This window comes from Procambarus clarkii, chromosome 5 (genome assembly GCF_040958095.1).
Source record: "Procambarus clarkii isolate CNS0578487 chromosome 5, FALCON_Pclarkii_2.0, whole genome shotgun sequence".
Classification (NCBI taxonomy): Eukaryota; Metazoa; Arthropoda; class Malacostraca; order Decapoda; family Cambaridae; genus Procambarus; species Procambarus clarkii.
Window position 1 is genome coordinate 60,106,043 of NC_091154.1, and position 24,130 is coordinate 60,130,172.

General features: G+C 49.2%; 1 protein-coding gene across 2 annotated transcripts in view; it reads right to left on the reverse strand.

The window, feature by feature from the left end:
• Positions 1-23,136, reverse strand: part of LOC138351038 (serine/threonine-protein phosphatase 6 regulatory ankyrin repeat subunit C-like) — a 284,005-nt gene extending 260,869 nt beyond the window's left edge. For both annotated transcript variants that reach the window (XM_069302580.1, XM_069302575.1), the window contains exons 1-2: positions 22,831-23,136; positions 22,176-22,732 (exon numbers count right to left, since the gene is read on the reverse strand). In XM_069302580.1, coding sequence (XP_069158681.1) covers positions 22,176-22,732; positions 22,831-23,020 — 747 coding nt within the window. In that variant the 5' untranslated portion in view covers positions 23,021-23,136. The remainder of the gene's footprint in view (positions 1-22,175; positions 22,733-22,830) is intronic.
• Between the last annotated feature and the right edge of the window lie 994 nt (positions 23,137-24,130).

Consider the following 24,130-nt stretch of genomic DNA (forward strand, 5'->3'; position numbering starts at 1 on the left):
CAGAGTTAAGAACAGTGGCCGCCAGAGTTAAGATCATTGGCCGCCAGAGTTAAGAACAGTGGCCACCATAGTTCAGAAAAGTGGTTTCCTGAGTAAAGAACAGTGGCCGCCAGAATTAAGAACAGTGGCCGCCAGAGTTAAGAATAGTTGCCGAAAGAGTTAAGAACAGTGGCCGCCAGAGTGAAGAACATTGGCCACAAGAGTTAAGAACATTGGCCACCAGAGTTAAAAACAGTGGCCGCCAGAGTTATGAACAGTGGCTGCCAGAGTTAAGAACATTGGCCGCCAGAGTGAAGAACATTGGCCACCAGAGTTAAGAACATTGGCCACCAGAGTTAAGAACAGTGGCCGCCAGAGTGAAGAACATTGGCCACCAGAGTTAAGAACATTGGCCACCAGAGTTAAGAACAGTGGCCGCCAGAGATAAGAACAGTGGCCGTAAGAGTTAAGAACATTGGCCACCAGAGTTAAGAACAGTGGCCACCAGAGTTAAGAACAGTGGCCGTAAGAGTTAAGAACAGTGGCCACCAGAGTTAAGAACATTGGCCACCAGAGTTAAGAACAGTGGCCACCAGAGTTAAGAACAGTGGCCGTAAGAGTTAAGAACAGTGGCCATGAGAGTTAAGAACATTGGCCACCAGAGTTAAGAACGGTGGCCGCCAGAGTTAAGAACAGTGGCCACCAGAGTTAAGAACAGTGGCCGTAAGAGTTAAGAACAGTGGCCACCAGAGTTAAGAACAGTGGCTGCCAGAGTTAAGAACAGTAGCCGCCAGAGTTTAGAACAGTGGCCGCCAGAGTTAAAAACAGTGGCCGCCATAGTTAAGAACAGTGGCGGCCAGAGTTAGGAACAGTGGACGCCAGAGCAAAGAATAGTGGCTGCCGGAGTTAAGAACAGTGGCTGCCAGAGTAAAGAACAGATGCCGCCAGAGTTAAGAACAGTGGCGGCCAGAGTTAAGAACAGTTGCTGCCAGAGTTAAAACAGTGGCCGCCAGAGTTAAGAACAGTGGCCGCCAGATTTAAGAACAGTGTCCGCAAGAGTTAAGAACAGTGGCCACCAGGGTTAAGTTCAGTGGCTGCCAGAGCTAAGAACAATTACCGCCAGAGTTAAGAACAGTAGAAGCCAGAGTTAAGATCAGTGGCTGCCAGAGGAAAGAACAGTGGCTGCCGGAGTTCAGAACAGTTGCCGCTAGAGTTAAGAACAGTGGCTGCCGGATTTAAGAACAGTTGCCGCCAGAATTAAGAACAGTGGCCGCCAGATTTAGGAACAGTTTCCGCCAGAGTTAAGAACAGTGACTGCCAGAGTTAAGAACACTGGCTGCCAGAGTTAACTTAAGGTTATCTTGAGATGATTTCGGGGCTTTTTAGTGTCCTTGTGGCCCGGTCCTCGACCAGGCCTCCACCCCCCAGGAAGCAGCCCGTGACAGCTGACTAACACCCAGGTACCTATTTACTGCTAGGTAACAGGGGCATTCAGGGTGAAAGAAACTTTGCCCATTTGTTTCTGCCTCGTGCGGGAATCGAACCCGCGCCACAGAATTACGAGTTCTGCGCGCTGTCCACCAGGCTACGAGGCCCCTACGAGTTAGGAACAGTTGCCGCCAGAGTTAGGAACAGTTGCCGCCAGAGTTAAGAACAGTTGCCACCAGAGTTAAGAACAGTTGCCACCCGAGTTAAGAACAGTTGCCGCCAGAGTTAAGAACAGTTGCCACCAGAGTTAAGAACAGTTGCCGCCAGAGTTAAGAACACTTGCCACCAGAGTTAAGAACAGTTGCCGCCAGAGTTAAGAACAGTTGCCACCAGAGTTAAGAACAGTTGCCGCCAGAGTTAAGAACACTTGCCACCAGAGTTAAGAACAGTTGCCGCCAGAGTTAAGAACAGTTGCCACCAGAGTTAAGAACAGTTGCCACCCGAGTTAAGAACAGTTGCCGCCAGAGTTAAGAACAGTTGCCGCCAGAGTTAAGAACAGTTGCCACCAGAGTTAAGAACAGTTGCCGCCAGAGTTAAGAACACTTGCCACCAGAGTTAGGATCAGTTGCCACCAGAGTTAAGAACAGTTGCCGCCAGAGTTAAGAACAGTTGCCGCCAGAGTTAAGAACAGTTGCCGCCAGAGTTAAGAACAATGGCCGCCAGAGTTAAGTACAGTTGCCGCCAGAGTTAAGAACAGTTGCCACCAGAGTTAAGAACAGTTGCCACCAGAGTTAAGAACAGTTGCCGCCAGAGTTAAGAACAGTTGCCGCCAGAGTTAAGTACAGTTGCCGCCAGAGTTAAGAACAGTTGCCACCAGAGTTAAGAACAGTTGCCGCCAGAGTTAAGAACAGTTGCCACCAGAGTTAAGAACAGTTGCCGCCAGAGTTAAGAACAGTTGCCACCAGAGTTAAGAACAGTTGCCGCCAGAGTTAAGAACAGTTGCCACCAGAGTTAAGAACAGTTGCCGCCAGAGTTAAGAACAGTTGCCACCAGAGTTAAGAACAGTTGCCGCCAGAGTTAAGAACAGTGGCCGCCAGAGTTAAGAACAGTGGTTGCCAGAGTTAAGAACAGTGGCCACCAGAGTTAAGAACAGTTGCCGCCAGAGTTAAGAACAGTGGCGGCCAGAGTTAAGAACAGTGGCCGTAAGAGTTAAGAACAGTGGCCACCAGAGTTAAGAACATTGGCCACCAGAGTTAAGAACATCGGCCACCAGAGTTAAGAACGGTGGCCGCCAGAGTTAAGAACAGTAGCCACCAGAGTTAAGAACAGTGGCCGTAAGAGTTAAGAACAGTGGCCACCAGAGTTAAGAACAGTGGCTGCCAGAGTTAAGAACAATAGCCGCCAGAGTTAAGAACAGTGGCCGCCAGAGTTAAAAACAGTGGCCGCCAGAGTTAAGAACAGTGGCGGCCAGAGTTAAGAACAGTGGCTGCCAGAGTTAGGAACAGTGGACGCCAGAGCAAAGAATTGTGGCTGCCGGAGTTAAGAACAGTGGCTGCCAGAGTAAAGAACAGTTGCCGCCAGAGTTAAGAACAGTGGCGGCCAGAGTTAAGAACAGTGGCCGCCAGAGTTAAGAACAGTGGCCGCCAAAGATTACAACAGTGGCCGCGAGGGTTAAGAACAGTGGCTACAATAGTTAAGAACAGTGACCGCAATAGTTAAGAACAGTGGCCGCCAGAGTTAAGAACAGTGACCGATAGAGTTAATAACAGTGGCCGCCAAAGTTAAGAACAGTGTCCGCCAGAGTTAAGAACAGTGGCCACCAGAGTAAAGAACAGTGACCACCAGAGTAAAGAACAGTGGCTGTCAGAGTTAAGATCAGTGGTTGCTAGAGTTAAGAACAGTTACCGCTAGTGTTAAGAACAGTGGCTGCCGGAGTTAAGAACAGTTGCCGCCAGAATTAAGAACAGTGGCTGCCAGATTTAGGAACAGTGGACGCCAGAGCAAAGAATTGTGGCTGCCGGAGTTAAGAACAGTGGCTGCCAGAGTAAAGAACAGTTGCCGCCAGAGTTAAGAACAGTGGCGGCCAGAGTTAAGAACAGTTGCTGCCAGAGTTAAAACAGTGGCCGCCAGAGTTAAGAACAGTGGCCGCCAGATTTAAGAACAGTGTCCGCAAGAATTAAGAACAGTGGCCACCAGGGTTAAGTTCAGTGGCTGCCAGAGCTAAGAACAATTACCGCCAGAGTTAAGATCAGTAGTAGCCAGAGTTAAGATCAGTGGCCGCCCCAGTTAAGAACAGTGGCTGCCAGAGCTAAGAACAGTTACCGCCAGAGTTAAGAACAGTGGCTGCCAGAGATAAGAACAGTTGCTGCCAGAGTTAAGAACAGTTGCCACCAGAGTTAAGAACAGTTGCCGCCAGAGTTAAGAACAGTGGCTGCCAGAGTTAAGAGCAGTGGCCGCCTGAGGAAAGAACAGTGGCTGCCGGAGTTCAGAACAGTTGCCGCCAGAGTTAAGAACAGTGGCCGCCAGAGTTAAGAACAGTTGCTGCCAGAGTTAAGAACAGTAGCAGCCAGAGATAAGATCAGTGGCCGCCCCAGTTAAGAACAGTGGCTGCCAGAGCTAAGAACAGTTACCGCCAGAGTTAAGAACAGTTGCTGCCAGAGTTAAGAACAGTTGCCACCAGAGTTCAGAACAGTTGCCGCCAGAGTTAAGAACAGTGGCTTCCAGAGTTAAGAACAGTGGCCGCCAGAGGAAAGAACAGTGGCTGCCGGAGTTAAGAACAGTTTCCGCCAGAATTAAGAACAGTGGCTGCCAGATTTAGGAACAGTTACCGCCAGAGTTAAGAACAGTGACTGCCAGAGTTAAGAACAGTGGCCGCCAGAGTTAAGAACAGTGGCCGCCAGAGTTAAGAACAGTGGCCGCCAAAGATTACAACAGTGGCCGCCAGGGTTAAGAACAGTGGCTACAATAGTTAAGAACAGTGACCGCAATAGTTAAGAACAGTGGCCGCCAGAGTTAAGAACAGTGACCGACAGAGTTAATAACAGTGGCCGCCAAAGTTAAGAACAGTGTCCGCCAGAGTTAAGAACAGTGGCCACCAGAGTAAAGAACAGTGACCACCAGAGTAAAGAACAGTGGCTGTCAGAGTTAAGATCAGTGGTTGCTAGAGTTAAGAACAGTTACCGCTAGTGTTAAGAACAGTGGCTGCCGGAGTTAAGAACAGTTGCCGCCAGAATTAAGAACAGTGGCTGCCAGATTTAGGAACAGTTACGGCCAGAGTTAAGAACAATGACTGCCAGAGTTAAGAACACTGGCTGCCAGAGTTAACAACAGTGACTGCCAGAGTTAAGAACAGTTGCCGCTAGAGTTAAGAACAGAACCGCCAAGGTTAAGAACAGTTGCCTCCAGAGTAAAGAACAGTGACTGTCAGAATTAAGAACAGTGGCCGCCGGAGTTAAGAACAGTGGCCGCCAGATTTAGGAACAGTTTCCGCCAGAGTTAAGAACAGTGACTGCTAGAGTAAAGAACACTGGCTGCCAGAGTTAACTTAAGGTTATCTTGAGATGATTTCGGGGCTTTTTAGTGTCCTTGTGGCCCGGTCCTCGACCAGGCCTCTACCCCACAGGAAGCAGCCCGTGACAGCTGACTAACACCCAGGTACCTATTTACTGCTAGGTAACAGGGGCATTCAGCGTGAAAGAAACTTTGCCCATTTGTTTCTGACTCGTGCGGGAATCGAACCCGCGCCACAGAATTACGAGTCCTGCACGCTGTCCACCAGGCTACGAGGCCCCTACGAGTTTGGAACAGTTGCCGCCAGAGTTAAGAACAGTGGCCGCCAGAGTTAAGAACAGTTGCCACCAGAGTTAAGAACAGTTGCCGCCAGAGTTAAGAACAGTGGCCGCCAGAGTTAAGAACAGTTGCCGCCAGAGTTAAGAACAATTGCCGCCAGAGTTAAGAGCAGTACGTGGCCGCTAGAGTTAAAAACAGTGGCGGCCAGAGTTAAAAACAGTGGCGGCCAGAGTTAAGAACAGTGGCGACCAGAGTTAAGAACAGTGGTGGCCAGAGTTAAGAACACACTTTCGCGCATCCGAGCAGACCGTCGTTGTCACCAATATTATTAATCACACCGCACGCGTTCCGCTCTCGGGAGTCACGAGAAAAAATATTTGTAGAAAATCCATTTATTATCCGATCAACTTGGGAATTGTTTACAAATGTTTGCCATGAAATGTACGTTTTCTCTAAAAGCCGAACATTTTATTAAAGAGAACGTTGTGGCAGTGAATCATCGTGGTAAAACAATTGTATTATTGACACCACGAGTATAATCGACGTAGTTTTTATATATGTTGCCGATCGAACGCATCCTTATGTGACCTTTAATACTTATGTTCTTATAGAACATTCTATTGTGAGCACATTGGTACAAAAATGAAATACATACATCGACAAATAAAGTCAGGACAGTGAATTGAATATACACTTTTCAGAGCGAGTTTCGCCGATATGCCGCCGCGGGTAACACTTCGGCCACTTCCCACACTGTTTTGGGTGGGCTACGACATTGAATCTATATTTATATGCATATGTCCGTGTAGAGAATTTTATTGCGATTCCAATGATACTACAGTTAGCAATGTAGGACAACTGCAGGCTTCGCAACCATTAGGAGAGTGGAAACATTTTGTTGCTGTTTAGTGCTCTCGGCGAGTGATCTGAATAGTTTTTTATTTAGTGTTGATAGTCCTTATGCTTTGGCGGCATTTTATAGGTATGTTCTTATACACAATTTTATTACGAACACAGTGATACCAAATTTAAATACGTGCGCCTTCAATTATTGTCAGGACAGTCAAAAGAGTGTACACTTTTTCGATCTTACCGCGTAGGCGCGCGAACCCCTGAAAGCCCATAGGGTATGATTTTTTTTTTGAACGCCTAGAGCAAGAAAGTGATAAATTATTAAGAACAGTGGCGGCCAGAGTTAAGAACAGTGGTGGCCAGAGTTAAGAACAGTGGTGACCAGAGCTAAGAACAGTGATGGCCAGAGTTAAGAACAGTGGTGACCAGAGCTAAGAACAGTGGTAGCCAGAGTTAAGAACAGTGGCGGCCAGAGTTAAGAACAGTGGTGGCCAGAGTTAAGAACAGTGGTGACCAGAGTTAAGAACAGTGGTGGCCAGAGTTAAGAACAGTGGCGGGAAGAGTTAAGAACATTGGCGGCCAGAGTTAAGAACAGTGGTGGCCAGAGTTAAGAACAGTGTCGGCCAGAGTTAAGAACAGTGGTGGCCAGAGTTAAGAGCAGTGGCGGCCAGAGTTAAGAACAGTGGCGGCCAGAGTTAAGAACAGTGTCGGCCAGAGTTAAGAACAGTGGTGGCCAGAGTTAAGAACAGTGGTGGCCAGAGTTAAGAACAGTGGTGGCCAGAGTTAATTAATAAGAACAGTGGCGGCCAGAGTTAAGAACATTGGCGGCCAGAGTTAAGAACAGTGGTGGCCAGAGTTAAGAACAGTGGCGGCCAGAGTTAAGAACAGTGTCGGTAAGAGTTAAGAACAGTGGTGGCCAGAGTTAAGAACAGTGTTGGCCAGAGTTAAGAACAGTGGTGGCCAGAGTTAAGAACAGTGGCGGCCAGAGATAAGAACAGTGGTGGCCAGAGTTAAGAACAGTGGTGGCCAGAGTTAAGAACAGTGGCGGCCAGAGTTAAGAACATTGTCGGCCAGAGTGAAGAACAGTGGCGGCCAGAGTTAAGAACATTGGCAGCCAGAGTTAAGAACAGTGGCCGCCAAAGATTACAACAGTGGCCGCCAGGGTTAAGAACAGTGGCTGCAATAGTTAAGAACAGTGGCCGCAATAGTTAAGAACAGTGGCCGCCAGAGTTAAGAACAGTGACCGACAGAGTTAATAACAGTGGCCGCCAAAGTTAAGAACAGTGTCCGCCAGAGTTAAGAACAGTGGCCACCAGAGTAAAAAACAGTGACCACCAGAGTAAAGAACAGTGGCTGTCAGAGTTAAGATCAGTGGTTGCTAGAGTTAAGAACAGTTACCGCTAGTGTTAAGAACAGTGGCTGCCGGAGTTAAGAACAGTTGCCGCCAGAATTAAGAACAGTGGCTGCCAGATTTAGGAACAGTTACGGCCAGAGTTAAGAACAGTGACTGCCAGAGTTAAGAACACTGGCTGCCAGAGTTAACAACAGTGACTGCCAGAGTTAAGAACAGTTGCCGCTAGAGTTAAGAACAGAACCGCCAAGGTTAAGAACAGTTGCCTCCAGAGTAAAGAACAGTGACTGTCAGAATTAAGAACAGTGGCCGCCGGAGTTAAGAACAGTGGCCGCCAGATTTAGGAACAGTTTCCGCCAGAGTTAAGAACAGTGACTGCCAGAGTTAAGAACACTGGCTGCCAGAGTTAAGAACAGTGACTGCCAGAGTTAAGAACACTGGCTGCCAGAGTTAAGAACAGTGACTGCCAGAGTTAAGAACACTGGCTGCCAGAGTTAAGAACAGTGACTGCCAGAGTTAAGAACACTGGCTGCCAGAGTTAACTTAAGGTTATCTTGAGATGATTTCGGGGCTTTTTAGTGTCCTTGTGGCCCGGTCCTCGACCAGGCCTCCACCCTCCAGGAAGCAGCCCGTGACAGCTGACTAACTCCCAGGTACCTATTTACTGCTAGGTAACAGGGGCATTCAGCGTGAAAGAAACTTTGCCCATTTGTTTCTGCCTCGTGCGGGAATCGAACCCGCGCCACAGAATTACGAGTCCTGCGCGCTGTCCACCAGGCTACGAGGCCCCTACGAGTTAGGAACAGTTGCCGCCAGAGTTAAGAACAGTGGCCGCCAGAGTTAAGAACAGTTGCCACCAGAGTTTAGAACAGTTGCCGCCAGAGTTAAGAACAGTGGCCGCCAGAGTTAAGAACAGTTGCCGCCAGAGTTAAGAACAATTGCCGCCAGAGTTAAGAACAGTGGCCGCTAGAGTTAAAAACAGTGGCGGCCAGAGTTAAAAACAGTGGCGGCCAGAGTTAAGAACAGTGGCGACCAGAGTTAAGAACAGTGGAGGCCAGAGTTAAGAACACACTTTCGCGCATCCGAGCAGACCGTCGTTGTCACCAATATTATTAATCACACCGCACGCGTTCCGCTCTCGGGAGTCACGAGAAAAAATATTTGTAGAAAATCCATTTATTATCCGATCAACTTGGGAATTGTTTACAAATGTTTGCCATGAAATGTACGTTTTCTCTAAAAGCCGAATATTTTATTAAAGAGAACGTTGTGGCAGTGAATCATCGTGGTAAAACAATTGTATTATTGACACCACGAGTATAATCGACGTAGTTTTTATTTATGTTGCCGGTCGAACGCATCCTTATGTGACCTTTAATACTTATGTTCTTATAGAACATTCTATTGTGAGCACATTGGTACAAAAATGAAATACATACATCGACAAATAAAGTCAGGACAGTGAATTGAATATACACTTTTCAGAGCGAGTATCGCCGATATGCCGCCGCGGGTAACACTTCGGCCACTTCCCACACTGTTTTGGGTGGGCTACGACATTGAATCTATATTTATATGCATATGTCCGTGTAGAGAATTTTATTGTGATTCCAATGATACCACAGTTAGCAATGTAGGACAACTGTAGGCTTCGCAACCATTAGGAGAGTGGAAGCATTTTGTTGCTGTTTAGTGCTCTCGGCGAGTGATCTGAATAGTTTTTTATTTAGTGTTGATAGTCCTTATGCTTTGGCGGCATTTTATAGGTATGTTCTTATACACAATTTTATTACGAACACAGTGATACCAAATTTAAATACGTGCGCCTTCAATTATTGTCAGGACAGTCAAAAGAGTGTACACTTTTTCGATCTTACCGCGTAGGCGCGCGAACCCCTGAAAGCCCATAGGGTATGATTTTTTTTTTGAACGCCTAGAGCGAGAAAGTGATAAATTATTAAGAACAGTGGTGGCCAGAGTTAAGAACAGTGGTGGCCAGAGTTAAGAACAGTGGTGGCCAGAGTTAAGAACAGTGGTGACCAGAGTTAAGAACAGTGGTAGCCAGAGCTAAGAACAGTGGTGGCCAGAGTTAAGAACAGTGGTGGCCAGAGTTAAGAACAGTGGTGACCAGAGTTAAGAACAGTGGTAGCCAGAGTTAAGAACAGTGGCGGCCAGAGTTAAGAACAGTGGCGGCCAGAGTTAAGAACAGTGGCGGCCAGAGTTAAGAACATTGGCGGCCAGAGTTAAGAACATTGGCGGCCAGAGTTAAGAACATTGGCGGCCAGAGTTAAGAACAGTGGTGGCCAGAGTTAAGAACAGTGGCGTCCAGAGTTAATAACATTGGCGGCCAGAGTTAAGAACAGTGGTGGCCAGAGTTAAGAACAGTGGCGGCCAGAGTTAAGAACAGTGGCGGCCAGAGTTAAGAACAGTGGCGGCCAGAGTTAAGAACAGTGGCGGCCAGAGTTAAGAACAGTGGCGGCCAGAGTTAAGAACATTGGCGGCCAGAGTTAAGAACAGTGGTGGCCAGAGTTAAGAACAGTGGTGGCCAGAGTTAAGAACAGTGGCGGCCAGAGTTAATAACATTGGCGGCCAGAGTTAAGAACAGTGGTGGCCAGAGTTATGAACAGTGGCGGCCAGAGTTAAGAACAGTGGCGGCCAGAGTTAAGAACAGTGGCGGCCAGAGTTAAGAACAGTGGCGGCCAGAGTTAAGAACAGTGGTGGCCAGAGTTAAGAACAGTGGTGGCCAGAGTTAAGAACAGTGGTGGCCAGAGTTAAGAAGAGTGGCGGCCAGAGTTAAGAACAGTGTCGGCCAGAGTTAAGAACAGTGGTGGCCAGAGTTAAGAACAGTGGCAGCCCGAGTTAAGAACAGTGGCGGCCAGAGTTAAGAACAGTGTCGGCCAGAGTTAAGAACAGTGGTGGCCAGAGTTAAGAACAGTGGTGGCCAGAGTTAATTAATAAGAACAGTGGCGGCCAGAGTTAAGAACATTGGCGGCCAGAGTTAAGAACAGTGGTGGCCAGAGTTAAGAACAGTGGCGGCCAGAGTTAAGAACAGTGTCGGTAAGAGTTAAGAACAGTGGTGGTCAGAGTTAAGAACAGTGTTGGCCAGAGTTAAGAACAGTGGTGGCCAGAGTTAAGAACAGTGGCGGCCAGAGATAAGAACAGTGGTGGCCAGAGTTAAGAACAGTGGTGGCCAGAGTTAGGAACAGTGGGGGCCAGAGTTAAGAACATTGTCGGCCACAGTGAAGAACAGTGGCGGCCAGAGTTAAGAACAGTGGCAGCCAGAGTTAAGAACAGTGGCGTTCAGAGTTAAGAACAGTGGTGGCCAGAGTTAAGAACAGTGGTGGCCAGAGTTAAGAACAGTGGCGGCTAGAGTTAAGAACAGTGTCGGCCAGAGTTAAGAACAGTGGCGGCCAGAGTTAAGAACAGTGGCGCGGCCAGAGTTAAGAACAGTGAAAGCCAGAGTTAAGAACAGTTGCCGTTAGAGTTAAGAACTGGTGCCGCCAGAGTTAAGAACAGTGGCCGCCAGAGTTAAGAACAGTGGCCGCCAGAGTTAAGAACAGTGGCTCCAATAGTTAAGAACATTAGCCGCCAGAGTTAAGAACAGTGGCCGCCAGAGTTATGAACTGTGGGTACCAGAGTTAAGAACAGTGGCCGCCAGAGTTAAGAATAGTGGCCGCCAGAGTTAAGAACAGTGGCTCCAATAGTTAAGAACATTAGCCGCCAGAGTTAAGAACAGTGGCCGCCAGAGTTAAGAACAGTGGCCGCCAGAGTTAAGAACAGTGGCCGCTAGGGTTAAGAACAGTGGCTCCAATAGTTAAGAACATTAGCCGCCAGAGTTAAGAACAGTGGCCGCCAGAGTTATGAACAGTGGGTACCAGAGTTAAGAACAGTGGCCGCCAGAGTTAAGAATAGTGGCCGCCAGAGTTAAGAACAGTGGCTCCAATAGTTAAGAACATTAGCCGCCAGAGTTAAGAACAGTGGCCGCCAGAGTTAGGAACAGTGGCCGCCAGAGTTAGGAACAGTGGCTGCCAGAGTTAAGAACAGTGGCCGCCAGAGTTAAGAACAGTGGCTGCCAGAGTTAAGAACATTGGCTGCCAGAGTTAGGAACAGTGGTCGCCAGAGTAAAGAACAGTGGCTGCCTGAATTAAGAAAAGTGGCTGCCAGAGTTAAGAACAGTTGCCGCCAGAGTTAAGAACAGTGGCCGCCAGAGTTAAGAACAGTTACTGCCAGAGTTAAAAACAGTGGCCGCCAGAGTTAAGAACTGTGGCCCCAGAGTTAAGAACAGTGGCTGCCAGAGCTAAGAACAGTTACCACCAGAGTTAAGAACAGTGGCTGCCAGATTTAAAAACAGTTGCTGCCTGAGTTAAGAACAGTTGCCACCAGAGTTAGGAACAGTTGCCGCCAGAGTTAAGAACAGTGGCTGCCAGAGTTAAGAACAGTGGGCGCCAGAGGAAAGAACAGTGGCTGCCGGAGTTAAGAACAGTTGCCGCCAGAGTTAAGAACTGTGGCCGCCAGAGTTAAGAACAGTGACCGACAGAGTTAATAACAGTGGCCGCCAAAGTTAAGAACAGTGTCCGCCAGAGTTAAGAACAGTGGCCACCAGAGTAAAGAACAGTGACCACCAGAGTAAAGAACAGTGGCTGTCAGAGTTAAGATCAGTGGTTGCTAGAGTTAAGAACAGTTACCGCTAGTGTTAAGAACAGTGGCTGCCGGAGTTAAGAACAGTTGCCGCCAGAATTAAGAACAGTGGCTGCCAGATTTAGGAACAGTTACGGCCAGAGTTAAGAACAGTGACTGCCAGAGTTAAGAACACTGGCTGCCAGAGTTAACAACAGTGACTGCCAGAGTTAAGAACAGTTGCCGCTAGAGTTAAGAACAGAACCGCCAAGGTTAAGAACAGTTGCCTCCAGAGTAAAGAACAGTGACTGTCAGAATTAAGAACAGTGGCCGCCGGAGTTAAGAACAGTGGCCGCCAGATTTAGGAACAGTTTCCGCCAGAGTTAAGAACAGTGACTGCTTGAGTTAAGAACACTGGCTGCCAGAGTTAACTTAAGGTTATCTTGAGATGATTTCGGGGCTTTTTAGTGTCCTTGTGGCCCGGTCCTCGACCAGGCCTCCACCCCCCAGGAAGCAGCCCGTGACAGCTGACTAACACCCAGGTACCTATTTACTGCTAGGTAACAGGGGCATTCAGGGCGAAAGAAACTTTGCCCATTTGTTTCTGCCTCGTGCGGGAATCGAACCCGCGCCACAGAATTACGAGTCCTGCGCGCTGTCCACCAGGCTACGAGGCCCCTACGAGTTAGGAACAGTTGCCGCCAGAGTTAAGAACAGTGGCCACCAGAGTTAAGAACAGTTGCCACCAGAGTTAAGAACAGTTGCCGCCAGAGTTAAGAACAGTGGCCGCCAGAGTTAAGAACAGTTGCCGCCAGAGTTAAGAACAATTGCCGCCAGAGTTAAGAACAGTGGCCGCTAGAGTTAAAAACAGTGGCGGCCAGAGTTAAAAACAGTGGCGGCCAGAGTTAAGAACAGTGGCGACCAGAGTTAAGAACAGTGGAGGCCAGAGTTAAGAACACACTTTCGCGCATCCGAGCAGACCGTCGTTGTCACCAATATTATTAATCACACCGCACGCGTTCCGCTCTCGGGAGTCACGAGAAAAAATATTTGTAGAAAATCCATTTATTATCCGATCAACTTGGGAATTGTTTACAAATGTTTGCCATGAAATGTACGTTTTCTCTAAAAGCCGAACATTCTATTAAAGAGAACGTTGTGGCAGTGAATCATCGTGGTAAAACAATTGTATTATTGACACCACGAGTATAATCGACGTAGTTTTTATATATGTTGCCGGTCGAACGCATCCTTATGTGACCTTTAATACTTATGTTCTTATAGAACATTCTATTGTGAGCACATTGGTACAAAAATGAAATACATACATCGATAAATAAAGTCAGGACAGTGAATTGAATATACACTTCTCAGAGCGAGTTTCGCCGATATGCCGCCGCGGGAAACACTTCCGCCACTTCCCACACTGTTTTGGGTGGGCTACGACATTGAATCTATATTTATATGCATATGTCCGTGTAGAGAATTTTATTGCGATTCCAATGATACCACAGTTAGCAATGTAGGACCACTGTAGGCTTCGCAACCATTAGGAGAGTGAAAACATTTTGTTGCTGTTTAGTGCTCTCGGCGAGTGATCTGAATAGTTTTTTATTTAGTGTTGATAGTCCTTATGCTTTGGCGGCATTTTATAAGTATGTTCTTATACACAATTTTATTACGAACACAGTGATACCAAATTTAAATACGTGCGCCTTCAATTATTGTCAGGACAGTCAAAAGAGTGTACACTTTTTCGATCTTACCGCGTAGGCGCGCGAACCCCTGAAAGCCCATAGGGTATGAATTTTTTTTTGAACGCCTAGAGCGTGAAAGTGATAAATTATTAAGAACAGTGGTGGCCAGAGTTAAGAACAGTGGTGGCCAGAGTTAAGAACAGTGGTGGCCAGAGTTAAGAACAGTGGTGGCCAGAGTTAAGAACAGTGGTGACCAGAGTTAAGAACAGTGGTAGCCAGAGTTAAGAACAGTGGTGACCAGAGCTAAGAACAGTGGTGGCCAGAGTTAAGAACAGTGGTGACCAGAGCTAAGAACAGTGGTGGCCAGAGTTAAGAACAGTGGCGGCCAGAGTTAAGAACAGTGGCGGCCAGAGTTAAGAACAGTGGTGGCCAGAGTTAAGAACAGTGGTGGCCAGAGTTAAGAACAGTGGTGGCCAGAGTTAAGAACAGTGGCGGCCAGAGTTAAGAACATTGGCGGCCAGAGTTAAGAACAGTGGTGGCCAGAGTTAAGAACAGTGGCGGCCAGAGTTAAGAACAGTGGCGGCCAGAGTTAAGAACAGTGGCGGCCAGAGTTAAGAACAGTGCCGGCCAGAGTTAAGAACAGTGGTGGCCAGAGTTAAGAACAGTGGTGGCCAGAGTTAAGAACAGTGGTGGCCAGAGTTAAGAAGAGTGGCGGCCAGAGTTAAGAACAGTGTCGGCCAGAGTTAAGAACAGTGGTGGCCAGAGTTAAGAACAGTTAGGGCCAGAGTTAAGAACAGTGGCGGCCAGAGTTAAGAACAGCGTCGGCCAGAGTTAAGAACAGTGGTGGCCAGAGTTAAGAACAGTGGTGGCCAGAGTTAAGAAGAGTGGCGGCCAGAGTTAAGAACAGTGTCGGCCAGAGTTAAGAACAGTTGTGGCCAGAGTTAAGAACAGTTAGGGCCAGAGTTAAGAACAGTGGCGGCCAGAGTTAAGAACAGTGTCGGTAAGAGTTAAGAACAGTGGTGGCCAGAGTTAAGAACAGTGTTGGCCAGAGTTAAGAACAGTGGTGGCCAGAGTTAAGAACAGTGGCGGCCAGAGATAAGAACAGTGGTGGCCAGAGTTAAGAACAGTGGTGGCCAGAGTTAAGAACAGTGGCGGCCAGAGTTAAGAACATTGTCGGCCAGAGTGAAGAACAGTGGCGGCCAGAGTTAAGAACAGTGGCAGCCAGAGTTAAGAACAGTGGCGTTCAGAGTGAAGAACAGTGGTGGCCAGAGTTAAGAAGAGTGGTGGCCAGAGTTAAGAACAGTGGCGGCTAGAGTTAAGAACAGTGTCGGCCAGAGTTAAGAACAGTGGCGGCCAGAGTTAAGAACAGTGGCGGCCAGAGTTAAGAACAGTGACTGCCAGAGTTAAGAACAGTTGCCGTTAGAGTTAAGAACTGGTGCCGCCAGAGTTAAGAACAGTGGCCGCCAGAGTTAAGAACAGTGGCCGCCAGAGTTAAGAACAGTGACCGCCAGAGTTAAGAACAGTGGCTCCAATAGTTAAGAACATTAGCCGCCAGAGTTAAGAACAGTGGCCGCCAGAGTTATGAACAGTGGGTACCAGAGTTAAGAACAGTGGCCGCCAGAGTTAAGAATAGTGGCCGCCAGAGTTAAGAACAGTGGCTCCAATAGTTAAGAACATTAGCCGCCAGAGTTAAGAACAGTGGCCGCCAGAGTTAAGAACAGTGGCCGCCAGAGTTAAGAACAGTGGCCGCCAGGGTTAAGAACAGTGGCTCCAATAGTTAAGAACATTAGCCGCCAGAGTTAAGAACAGTGGTGACCAGAGCTAAGAACAGTGGTGGCCAGAGTTAAGAACAGTGGTGACCAGAGCTAAGAACAGTGGTGGCCAGAGTTTAGAACAGTGGCGGCCAGAGTTAAGAACAGTGGCGGCCAGAGTTAAGAACAGTGGTGGCCAGAGTTAAGAACAGTGGTGGCCAGAGTTAAGAACAGTGGTGGCCAGAGTTAAGAACAGTGGCGGCCAGAGTTAAGAACATTGGCGGCCAGAGTTCAGAACAGTGGTGGCCAGAGTTAAGAACAGTGGCGGCCAGAGTTAAGAACAGTGGCGGCCAGAGTTAAGAACAGTGGCGGCCAGAGTTAAGAACAGTGCCGGCCAGAGTTAAGAACAGTGGTGGCCAGAGTTAAGAACAGTGGTGGCCAGAGTTAAGAACAGTGGTGGCCAGAGTTAAGAAGAGTGGCGGCCAGAGTTAAGAACAGTGTCGGCCAGAGTTAAGAACAGTGGTGGCCAGAGTTAAGAACAGTTAGGGCCAGAGTTAAGAACAGTGGCGGCCAGAGTTAAGAACAGCGTCGGCCAGAGTTAAGAACAGTGGTGGCCAGAGTTAAGAACAGTGGTGGCCAGAGTTAAGAAGAGTGGCGGCCAGAGTTAAGAACAGTGTCGGCCAGAGTTAAGAACAGTTGTGGCCAGAGTTAAGAACAGTTAGGGCCAGAGTTAAGAACAGTGGCGGCCAGAGTTAAGAACAGTGTCGGTAAGAGTTAAGAACAGTGGTGGCCAGAGTTAAGAACAGTGTTGGCCAGAGTTAAGAACAGTGGTGGCCAGAGTTAAGAACAGTGGCGGCCAGAGATAAGAACAGTGGTGGCCAGAGTTAAGAACAGTGGTGGCCAGAGTTAAGAACAGTGGCGGCCAGAGTTAAGAACATTGTCGGCCAGAGTGAAGAACAGTGGCGGCCAGAGTTAAGAACAGTGGCAGCCAGAGTTAAGAACAGTGGCGTTCAGAGTTAAGAACAGTGGTGGCCAGAGTTAAGAACAGTGGTGGCCAGAGTTAAGAACAGTGGCGGCTAGAGTTAAGAACAGTGTCGGCCAGAGTTAAGAACAGTGGCAGCCAGAGTTAAGAACAGTGGCGGCCAGAGTTAAGAACAGTGACTGCCAGAGTTAAGAACAGTTGCCGTTAGAGTTAAGAACTGGTGCCGCCAGAGTTAAGAACAGTGGCCGCCAGAGTTAAGAACAGTGGCCGCCAGAGTTAAGAACAGTGACCGCCAGAGTTAAGAACAGTGGCTCCAATAGTTAAGAACATTAGCCGCCAGAGTTAAGAACAGTGGCCGCCAGAGTTATGAACAGTGGGTACCAGAGTTAAGAACAGTGGCCGCCAGAGTTAAGAATAGTGGCCGCCAGAGTTAAGAACAGTGGCTCCAATAGTTAAGAACATTAGCCGCCAGAGTTAAGAACAGTGGCCGCCAGAGTTAAGAACAGTGGCCGCCAGAGTTAAGAACAGTGGCCGCCAGGGTTAAGAACAGTGGCTCCAATAGTTAAGAACATTAGCCGCCAGAGTTAAGAACAGTGGCCGCCAGAGTTATGAACAATGGGTACCAGAGTTAAGAACAGTGGCCGCCAGAGTTAAGAATAGTGGCCGCCAGAGTTAAGAACAGTGGCTCCAATAGTTAAGAACATTAGCCGCCAGAGTTAAGAACAGTGGCCACCAGAGTTAAGAACAGTGGCCGCCAGAGTTAGGAACAGTGGCTGCCAGAGTTAAGAACAGTGGCCGCCAGAGTTAAGAACAGTGGCTGCCAGAGTTAAGAACAATGGCTGCCAGAGTTAAGAACAGTGGCCGCTAGAGGAAAGAACAGTTGCCACCAGAGTTAAGAACAGTGGCTGCCAGAGTTAAGAACAGTTGCCGCCAGAGTTAAGAACAGTGGCGGCCAGAGTTAAGAACAGTTGCCGCCAGAGTTAAGAACAGTGGGTGCCAGAGTTAAGAACAGTGGCGGCCAGAGTTAAGCACAGTGGGTGCCAGAGTTAAGAACAGTGGGTGCCAGAGTTAAGAACAGTGGGTGCCAGAGTTAAGAACAGTGGCGGCCAGAGTTAAGAACAGTGGCGGTCAGAGTTAAGAACAGTGGCGGCCAGAGTTAAGAACATTGGCGGCCAGAGTTAAGAACAGTGGTGGCCAGAGTTAAGAACAGTGGCGGCCAGAGTTAAGAACAGTGGCGGCCAGAGTTAAGAACAGTGGCGGCCAGAGTTAAGAACAGTGCCGGCCAGAGTTAAGAACAGTGGTGGCCAGAGTTAAGAACAGTGGTGGCCAGAGTTAAGAACAGTGGTGGCCAGAGTTAAGAAGAGTGGCGGCCAGAGTTAAGAACAGTGTCGGCCAGAGTTAAGAACAGTGGTGGCCAGAGTTAAGAACAGTTAGGGCCAGAGTTAAGAACAGTGGCGGCCAGAGTTAAGAACAGCGTCGGCCAGAGTTAAGAACAGTGGTGGCCAGAGTTAAGAACAGTGGTGGCCAGAGTTAAGAAGAGTGGCGGCCAGAGTTAAGAACAGTGTCGGCCAGAGTTAAGAACAGTTGTGGCCAGAGTTAAGAACAGTTAGGGCCAGAGTTAAGAACAGTGGCGGCCAGAGTTAAGAACAGTGTCGGTAAGAGTTAAGAACAGTGGTGGCCAGAGTTAAGAACAGTGTTGGCCAGAGTTAAGAACAGTGGTGGCCAGAGTTAAGAACAGTGGCGGCCAGAGATAAGAACAGTGGTGGCCAGAGTTAAGAACAGTGGTGGCCAGAGTTAAGAACAGTGGCGGCCAGAGTTAAGAACATTGTCGGCCAGAGTGAAGAACAGTGGCGGCCAGAGTTAAGAACAGTGGCAGCCAGAGTTAAGAACAGTGGCGTTCAGAGTTATGAACAGTGGTGGCCAGAGTTAAGAACAGTGGTGGCCAGAGTTAAGAACAGTGGCGGCTAGAGTTAAGAACAGTGTCGGCCAGAGTTAAGAACAGTGGCGGCCAGAGTTAAGAACAGTGGCGGCCAGAGTTAAGAACAGTGACTGCCAGAGTTAAGAACAGTTGCCGTTAGAGTTAAGAACTGGTGCCGCCAGAGTTAAGAACAGTGGCCGCCAGAGTTAAGAACAGTGGCCGCCAGAGTTAAGAACAGTGACCGCCAGAGTTAAGAACAGTGGCTCCAATAGTTAAGAACATTAGCCGCCAGAGTTAAGAACAGTGGCCGCCAGAGTTATGAACAGTGGGTACCAGAGTTAAGAACAGTGGCCGCCAGAGTTAAGAATAGTGGCCGCCAGAGTTAAGAACAGTGGCTCCAATAGTTAAGAACATTAGCCGCCAGAGTTAAGAACAGTGGCCGCCAGAGTTAAGAACAGTGGCCGCCAGAGTTAAGAACAGTGGCCGCCAGGGTTAAGAACAGTGGCTCCAATAGTTAAGAACATTAGCCGCCAGAGTTAAGAACAGTGGCCGCCAGAGTTATGAACAATGGGTACCAGAGTTAAGAACAGTGGCCGCCAGAGTTAAGAATAGTGGCCGCCAGAGTTAAGAACAGTGGCTCCAATAGTTAAGAACATTAGCCGCCAGAGTTAAGAACAGTGGCCACCAGAGTTAAGAACAGTGGCCGCCAGAGTTAGGAACAGTGGCTGCCAGAGTTAAGAACAGTGGCCGCCAGAGTTAAGAACAGTGGCTGCCAGAGTTAAGAACAATGGCTGCCAGAGTTAAGAACAGTGGCCGCTAGAGGAAAGAACAGTTGCCACCAGAGTTAAGAACAGTGGCTGCCAGAGTTAAGAACAGTTGCCGCCAGAGTTAAGAACAGTGGCGGCCAGAGTTAAGAACAGTTGCCGCCAGAGTTAAGAACAGTGGGTGCCAGAGTTAAGAACAGTGGCGGCCAGAGTTAAGCACAGTGGGTGCCAGAGTTAAGAACAGTGGGTGCCAGAGTTAAGAACAGTGGGTGCCAGAGTTAAGAACAGTGGCGGCCAGAGTTAAGAACAGTGGCGGCCAGAGTTAAGAACAGTTGCCACCAGAGTTAAGAACAGTGGCCGCCAGAGTTAAGAACAGTGGTGGCCAGAGTTAAGAACAGTGGCGGCCAGAGTTAAGAACAGTGGCAGCCAGGGTTAAGAACAGTGGCGTTCAGAGATAAGAACAGTGGTGGCCAGAGTTAAGAACAGTGGTGGCCAGAGTTAAGAACAGTGGCGGCTAGAGTTAAGAACAGTGTCGGCCAGAGTTAAGAACAGTGGCGGCCAGAGTTAAGAACAGTGGCGGCCAGAGTTAAGAACAGTGACTGCCAGAGTTAAGAACAGTTGCCGTTAGAGTTAAGAACTGGTGCCGCCAGAGTTAAGAACAGTGGCCGCCAGAGTTAAGAACAGTGGCTCGAATAGTTAAGAACTTTAGCCGCCAGAGTTAAGAACAGTGGCCGCCAGAGTTAAGAATAGTGGCCGCCAGAGTTAAGAACAGTGGCTCCAATAGTTAAGAACATTAGCCGCCAGAGTTAAGAACAGTGGCCGCCAGAGTTAAGAACAGTGGCCGCCAGAGTTAAGAACAGTGGCCGCCAGGGTTAAGAACATTGGCTCCAATAGTTAAGAACATTAGCCGCCAGAGTTAAGAACAGTGGCCGCCAGAGTTATGAACAGTGGGTACCAGAGTTAAGAACAGTGGCCACCAGAGTTAAGAATAGTGGCCGCCAGAGTTAAGAACAGTGGCTCCAATAGTTAAGAACATTAGCCGCCAGAGTTAAGAACAGTGGCCGCCAGAGTAAAGAACAGTGGCCGCCAGAGTTAGGAACAGTGGCTGCCAGAGTTAAGAACAGTGGCCGCCAGAGTTAAGAACAGTGGCTGCCAGAGTTAAGAACAGTGGCTGCCAGAGTTAGGAACAGTGGTCGCCAGAGTAAAGAACAGTGGCTGCCTGAATTAAGAACAGTGGCTGCCAGAGTTAAGAACAGTTGCCGCCAGAGTTAAGAACAGTGGCCGCCAGAGTTAAGAACAGTTACTGCCAGAGTTAAAAACAGTGGCCGCCAGAGTTAAGAACTGTGGCCCCAGAGTTAAGAACAGTGGCTGCCAGAGCTAAGAACAGTTACCACCAGAGTTAAGAACAGTGGCTGCCAGAGTTAAGAACAGTTGCTGCCTGAGTTAAGAACAGTTGCCACCAGAGTTAAGAACAGTGGCCGCCAGAGTTAAGAACAGTGGCTGCCAGAGTTAAGAACAGTAGCAGCCAGAGTTAAGATCAGTGGCCGTCCCAGTTAAACACAGTGGCTGCCAGAGCTAAGAACAGTTACCGCCAGAGTTAAGAACAGTGGCTGCCAGAGTTAAGAACAGTTGCTGCTAAAGTTAAGAACAGTTGCCACCAGAGTTAAGAACAGTTGCCGCCAGAGTTAAGAACAGTGGCGGCCAGAGTTAAGAACAGATTCCGCCAGAGTGAAGAACAGTGACTGCCAGAGTTAAGAACAGTTGCCGCCAGAGTTAAGATCTGTTGCCGCCAGAGTTAAGAACAGTGGCGGCCAGAGTTAAGATCATTTGCCGCCAGAGTTAAGAACAGTGGCGGCCAGAGTTAAGAACAGTTGCCGCCAGAGTTAAGAACAGTGGCGGCCAGAGTTATGAACAATGGCGGCCAGAGTTAAAAACAGTGGCGGCCAGAGTTATGAACAGTGGCGTCCAGAGTTAAGAACAGTGGCGGCCAGAGTTTAGAACAGTGGCGGCCAGAGTTAAGAACAGTGGCGGCCAGAGTTAAGAACAGTGGTGGCCAGAGTTAAGAACAGTGGCGGCCAGAGTTAAGAACAGTGGCGGCCAGAGTTAAGAACAGTGGCGGCCAGAGTTAAGAACAGTGGCGGCCAGAGTTAAGAACAGTGGCGGCCAGAGTTAAGAACAGTGGTGGCCAGATTTAAGAACAGTGGCGGTCAGAGTTAAGAACAGTTACTGCCAGAGTTAAAAACAGTGGCGGCCAGAGTTAAGAACAGTGGCTGACCGATTTAAGAACAGGGTCCGCCAGAGTTAAGAACAGTTACCGCCAGAGTTAAGAACAGTGGCTGACAGAGTTAAGAGCAGTTGTTGCCTGAGTTAAGAACAGTTGCCACCAGAGTTAAGATCAGTGGCCGCCCCAGTTAAGAACAGTGGCAGCCAGAGTTAAGAACAGTTGCCGCCAGAGTTAAGAACAGTTGCCGCCAGAGTTAAGAACAGTGGCTGCCAGAGTTAAGAACAGTGGCTGCCAGAGTTAAGAACAGTGGCCGCTAGAGGAAAGAACAGTTGCCACCAGAGTTAAGAACAGTGGCTGCCAGAGTTAAGAACAGTTGCCGCCAGAGTTAAGAACAGTGGCGGCCAGAGTTAAGAACAGTTGCCGCCAGAGTTAAGAACAGTGGGTGCCAGAGTTAAGAACAGTGGCGGCCAGAGTTAAGAACAGTGGCGGCCAGAGTTAAGAACAGTGGGTGCCAGAGTTAAGAACAGTGGGTGCCAGAGTTAAGAACAGTGGCGGCCAGAGTTAAGAACAGTGGCGGCCAGAGTTAAGAACAGTTGCCGCCAGAGTTAAGAACAGTGGCCGCCAGAGTTAAGAACAGTGGTGGCCAGAGTTAAGAACAGTGGCGGCCAGAGTTAAGATCAGTTGCCGCCAGAGTTAAGAACAGTGGCGGCCAGAGTTAAGAACAGTGGCGGCCAGAGTTAAGAACAGTGGCTGCCAGAGTTAAGAACAGTGGCGGCCAGAGTGTGCTGGTGTTGGGTGTTGATTCTTTCGCAAGAGTACTTACCACTAAGTGCAGCGTGGGTGTCCCAGCAGCAGGGTGGGGGCGAGGCAGCGTGGGTGTCCCAGCAGCAGGGTGGGGGCGAGGCAGCGTGGGTGTCCCAGCAGCAGGGTGGGGGCGAGGCAGCGTGGGTGTCCCAGCATCAGGGTGGGGGCGAGGCAGCGTGGGTGTCCCAGCAGCAGGGTGGGGGCGAGGCAGCTTCCTCAGCCACCACTCCACACGGTCACGACCCAGCAGCCTCGCCACGTCTAGAGGTGTGTCTCCCTGTATGTTCCTGGCGTGAGGGTCGAGGCCCGCCGCCACCAAGCACTGTGTTGCCTCCAGACCTCCGACCCTCGCTGCCTTGTGTAGTGCTGTCTCCCCGCGCTTGTTTACAGCGTGACGGTCACACCCGGCAGCTGTCAGCAGCACCTGAACAACACCTGTGTGGTTACCTACGGCAGCATAGTGCAGTGGTGACCGACCATAGTCGTCCCGAGAGTCAGGGTCAGCGCCGGCACCAAGTAGCGTCACCACACACGACTCATGACCATGCTGCGCTGCCACATGTAGTGCGGTCACACCTGTAACACCGGTAATGTTGAGGCTTACATACAACATACACAAACTTGCTTTAACTCTTCATAATACAACATACTGCAGCATGTGTTGTGGTTCTCACCATTATGACCCCTGGACTGCAGGTGAGCCTGGGCGCTGAGCAGCTGCCTCACCACCTGGTCATGACCGCTGCCAGCCGCCCAGTGTAAAGGTGTGAGGGAGGACTCCCCTGAACCCCCCACAGGGAGTCCCGCCGCCAGCAGGTGAGGCACCAGGTGAGTGTGACCCGTCGCAGCCGCCACGCTCAACATGCAGAGTGACTCTTGGGTAACAGGGTCCTCCACCGTGACGGAGGTGTCAGCACCCAGGGCGAGGGCGGCCAACACCAGCACCTGGTCACCACTAACGACTCCCGCCACCAGGTCCTGCAGGATGACAGTGGTCACTGGTAACGGTGCAGGAGATAATGATGTTAACCAATTAAACACATTACCATTAACAACCTAACGACAAACTTTATGACAAGAGCCCATTACTGCAAAAATATAAAGAAATAAAGCAGTACAGCCAGTAACCATCTTGACAGCCAGTTTACCGTTACATTAAATGCTCGTACAGTCGACGACCACCTTAAGCAAAGACCACCAACCAAGTGGCCACTTTATGCATCAGACCAGTCAGCAACAGTCAAAGTTTCCACGATATATATGACCTGAGTCAACAATTTAGGGTCAGGGCTAGGACAGGAAGCCGGGGGCTTGTTATGGATCCTAATAGACTTCCTGAAGACCATTTTGAGCTTTACGGCCTCGGTGGACAGGTAGTTTCGTGTATTATTACACAAAACAACGAACAATCACCTCCAGAGTAATCATAAAACTGCTGCCACTTGTGAAGTGGTCAGCGTTATCAGTTTATATTTGTTCAGTAATATGAGTGTCAGTGAGACCAGCCTTAATGTTCTCTGTACACAGTTGTTGGTGTTGAAGCTCTCAGTGTTTCCATACATGACAGTTGACTTTGTTCTGGGATGACAGTCGCCCATGTTTGTGACGCCTTCATGCTTAGCTACTGTAGCCCAGCCGGGGCATCACATGCCTACTGTAGTCCAGGCGGGAGCATCACATGGATACTGTAGTCCAGGCGGGGCATCTCGTGGCTACAGTACTCCAGTCGGGGCATCTCATGGCTACTGTACTCCAGTCGGGGCATCTCGTGGCTACTGTACTCCAGTCGGGGCATCTCATGGCTACTGTAGTCCAGGCAGGGCATCACATGGCTACTGTAGTCCAAGTGGGGCATCACATGGCTACTGTAGTCCAAGTGGGGCATCACATGGCTACTGTAGTCCAGGCGGGGCATCACATGGCTACTGTAGTCCAGGCGGGGCATCACATGGCTACTGAAGTTCAGGCAGGGCA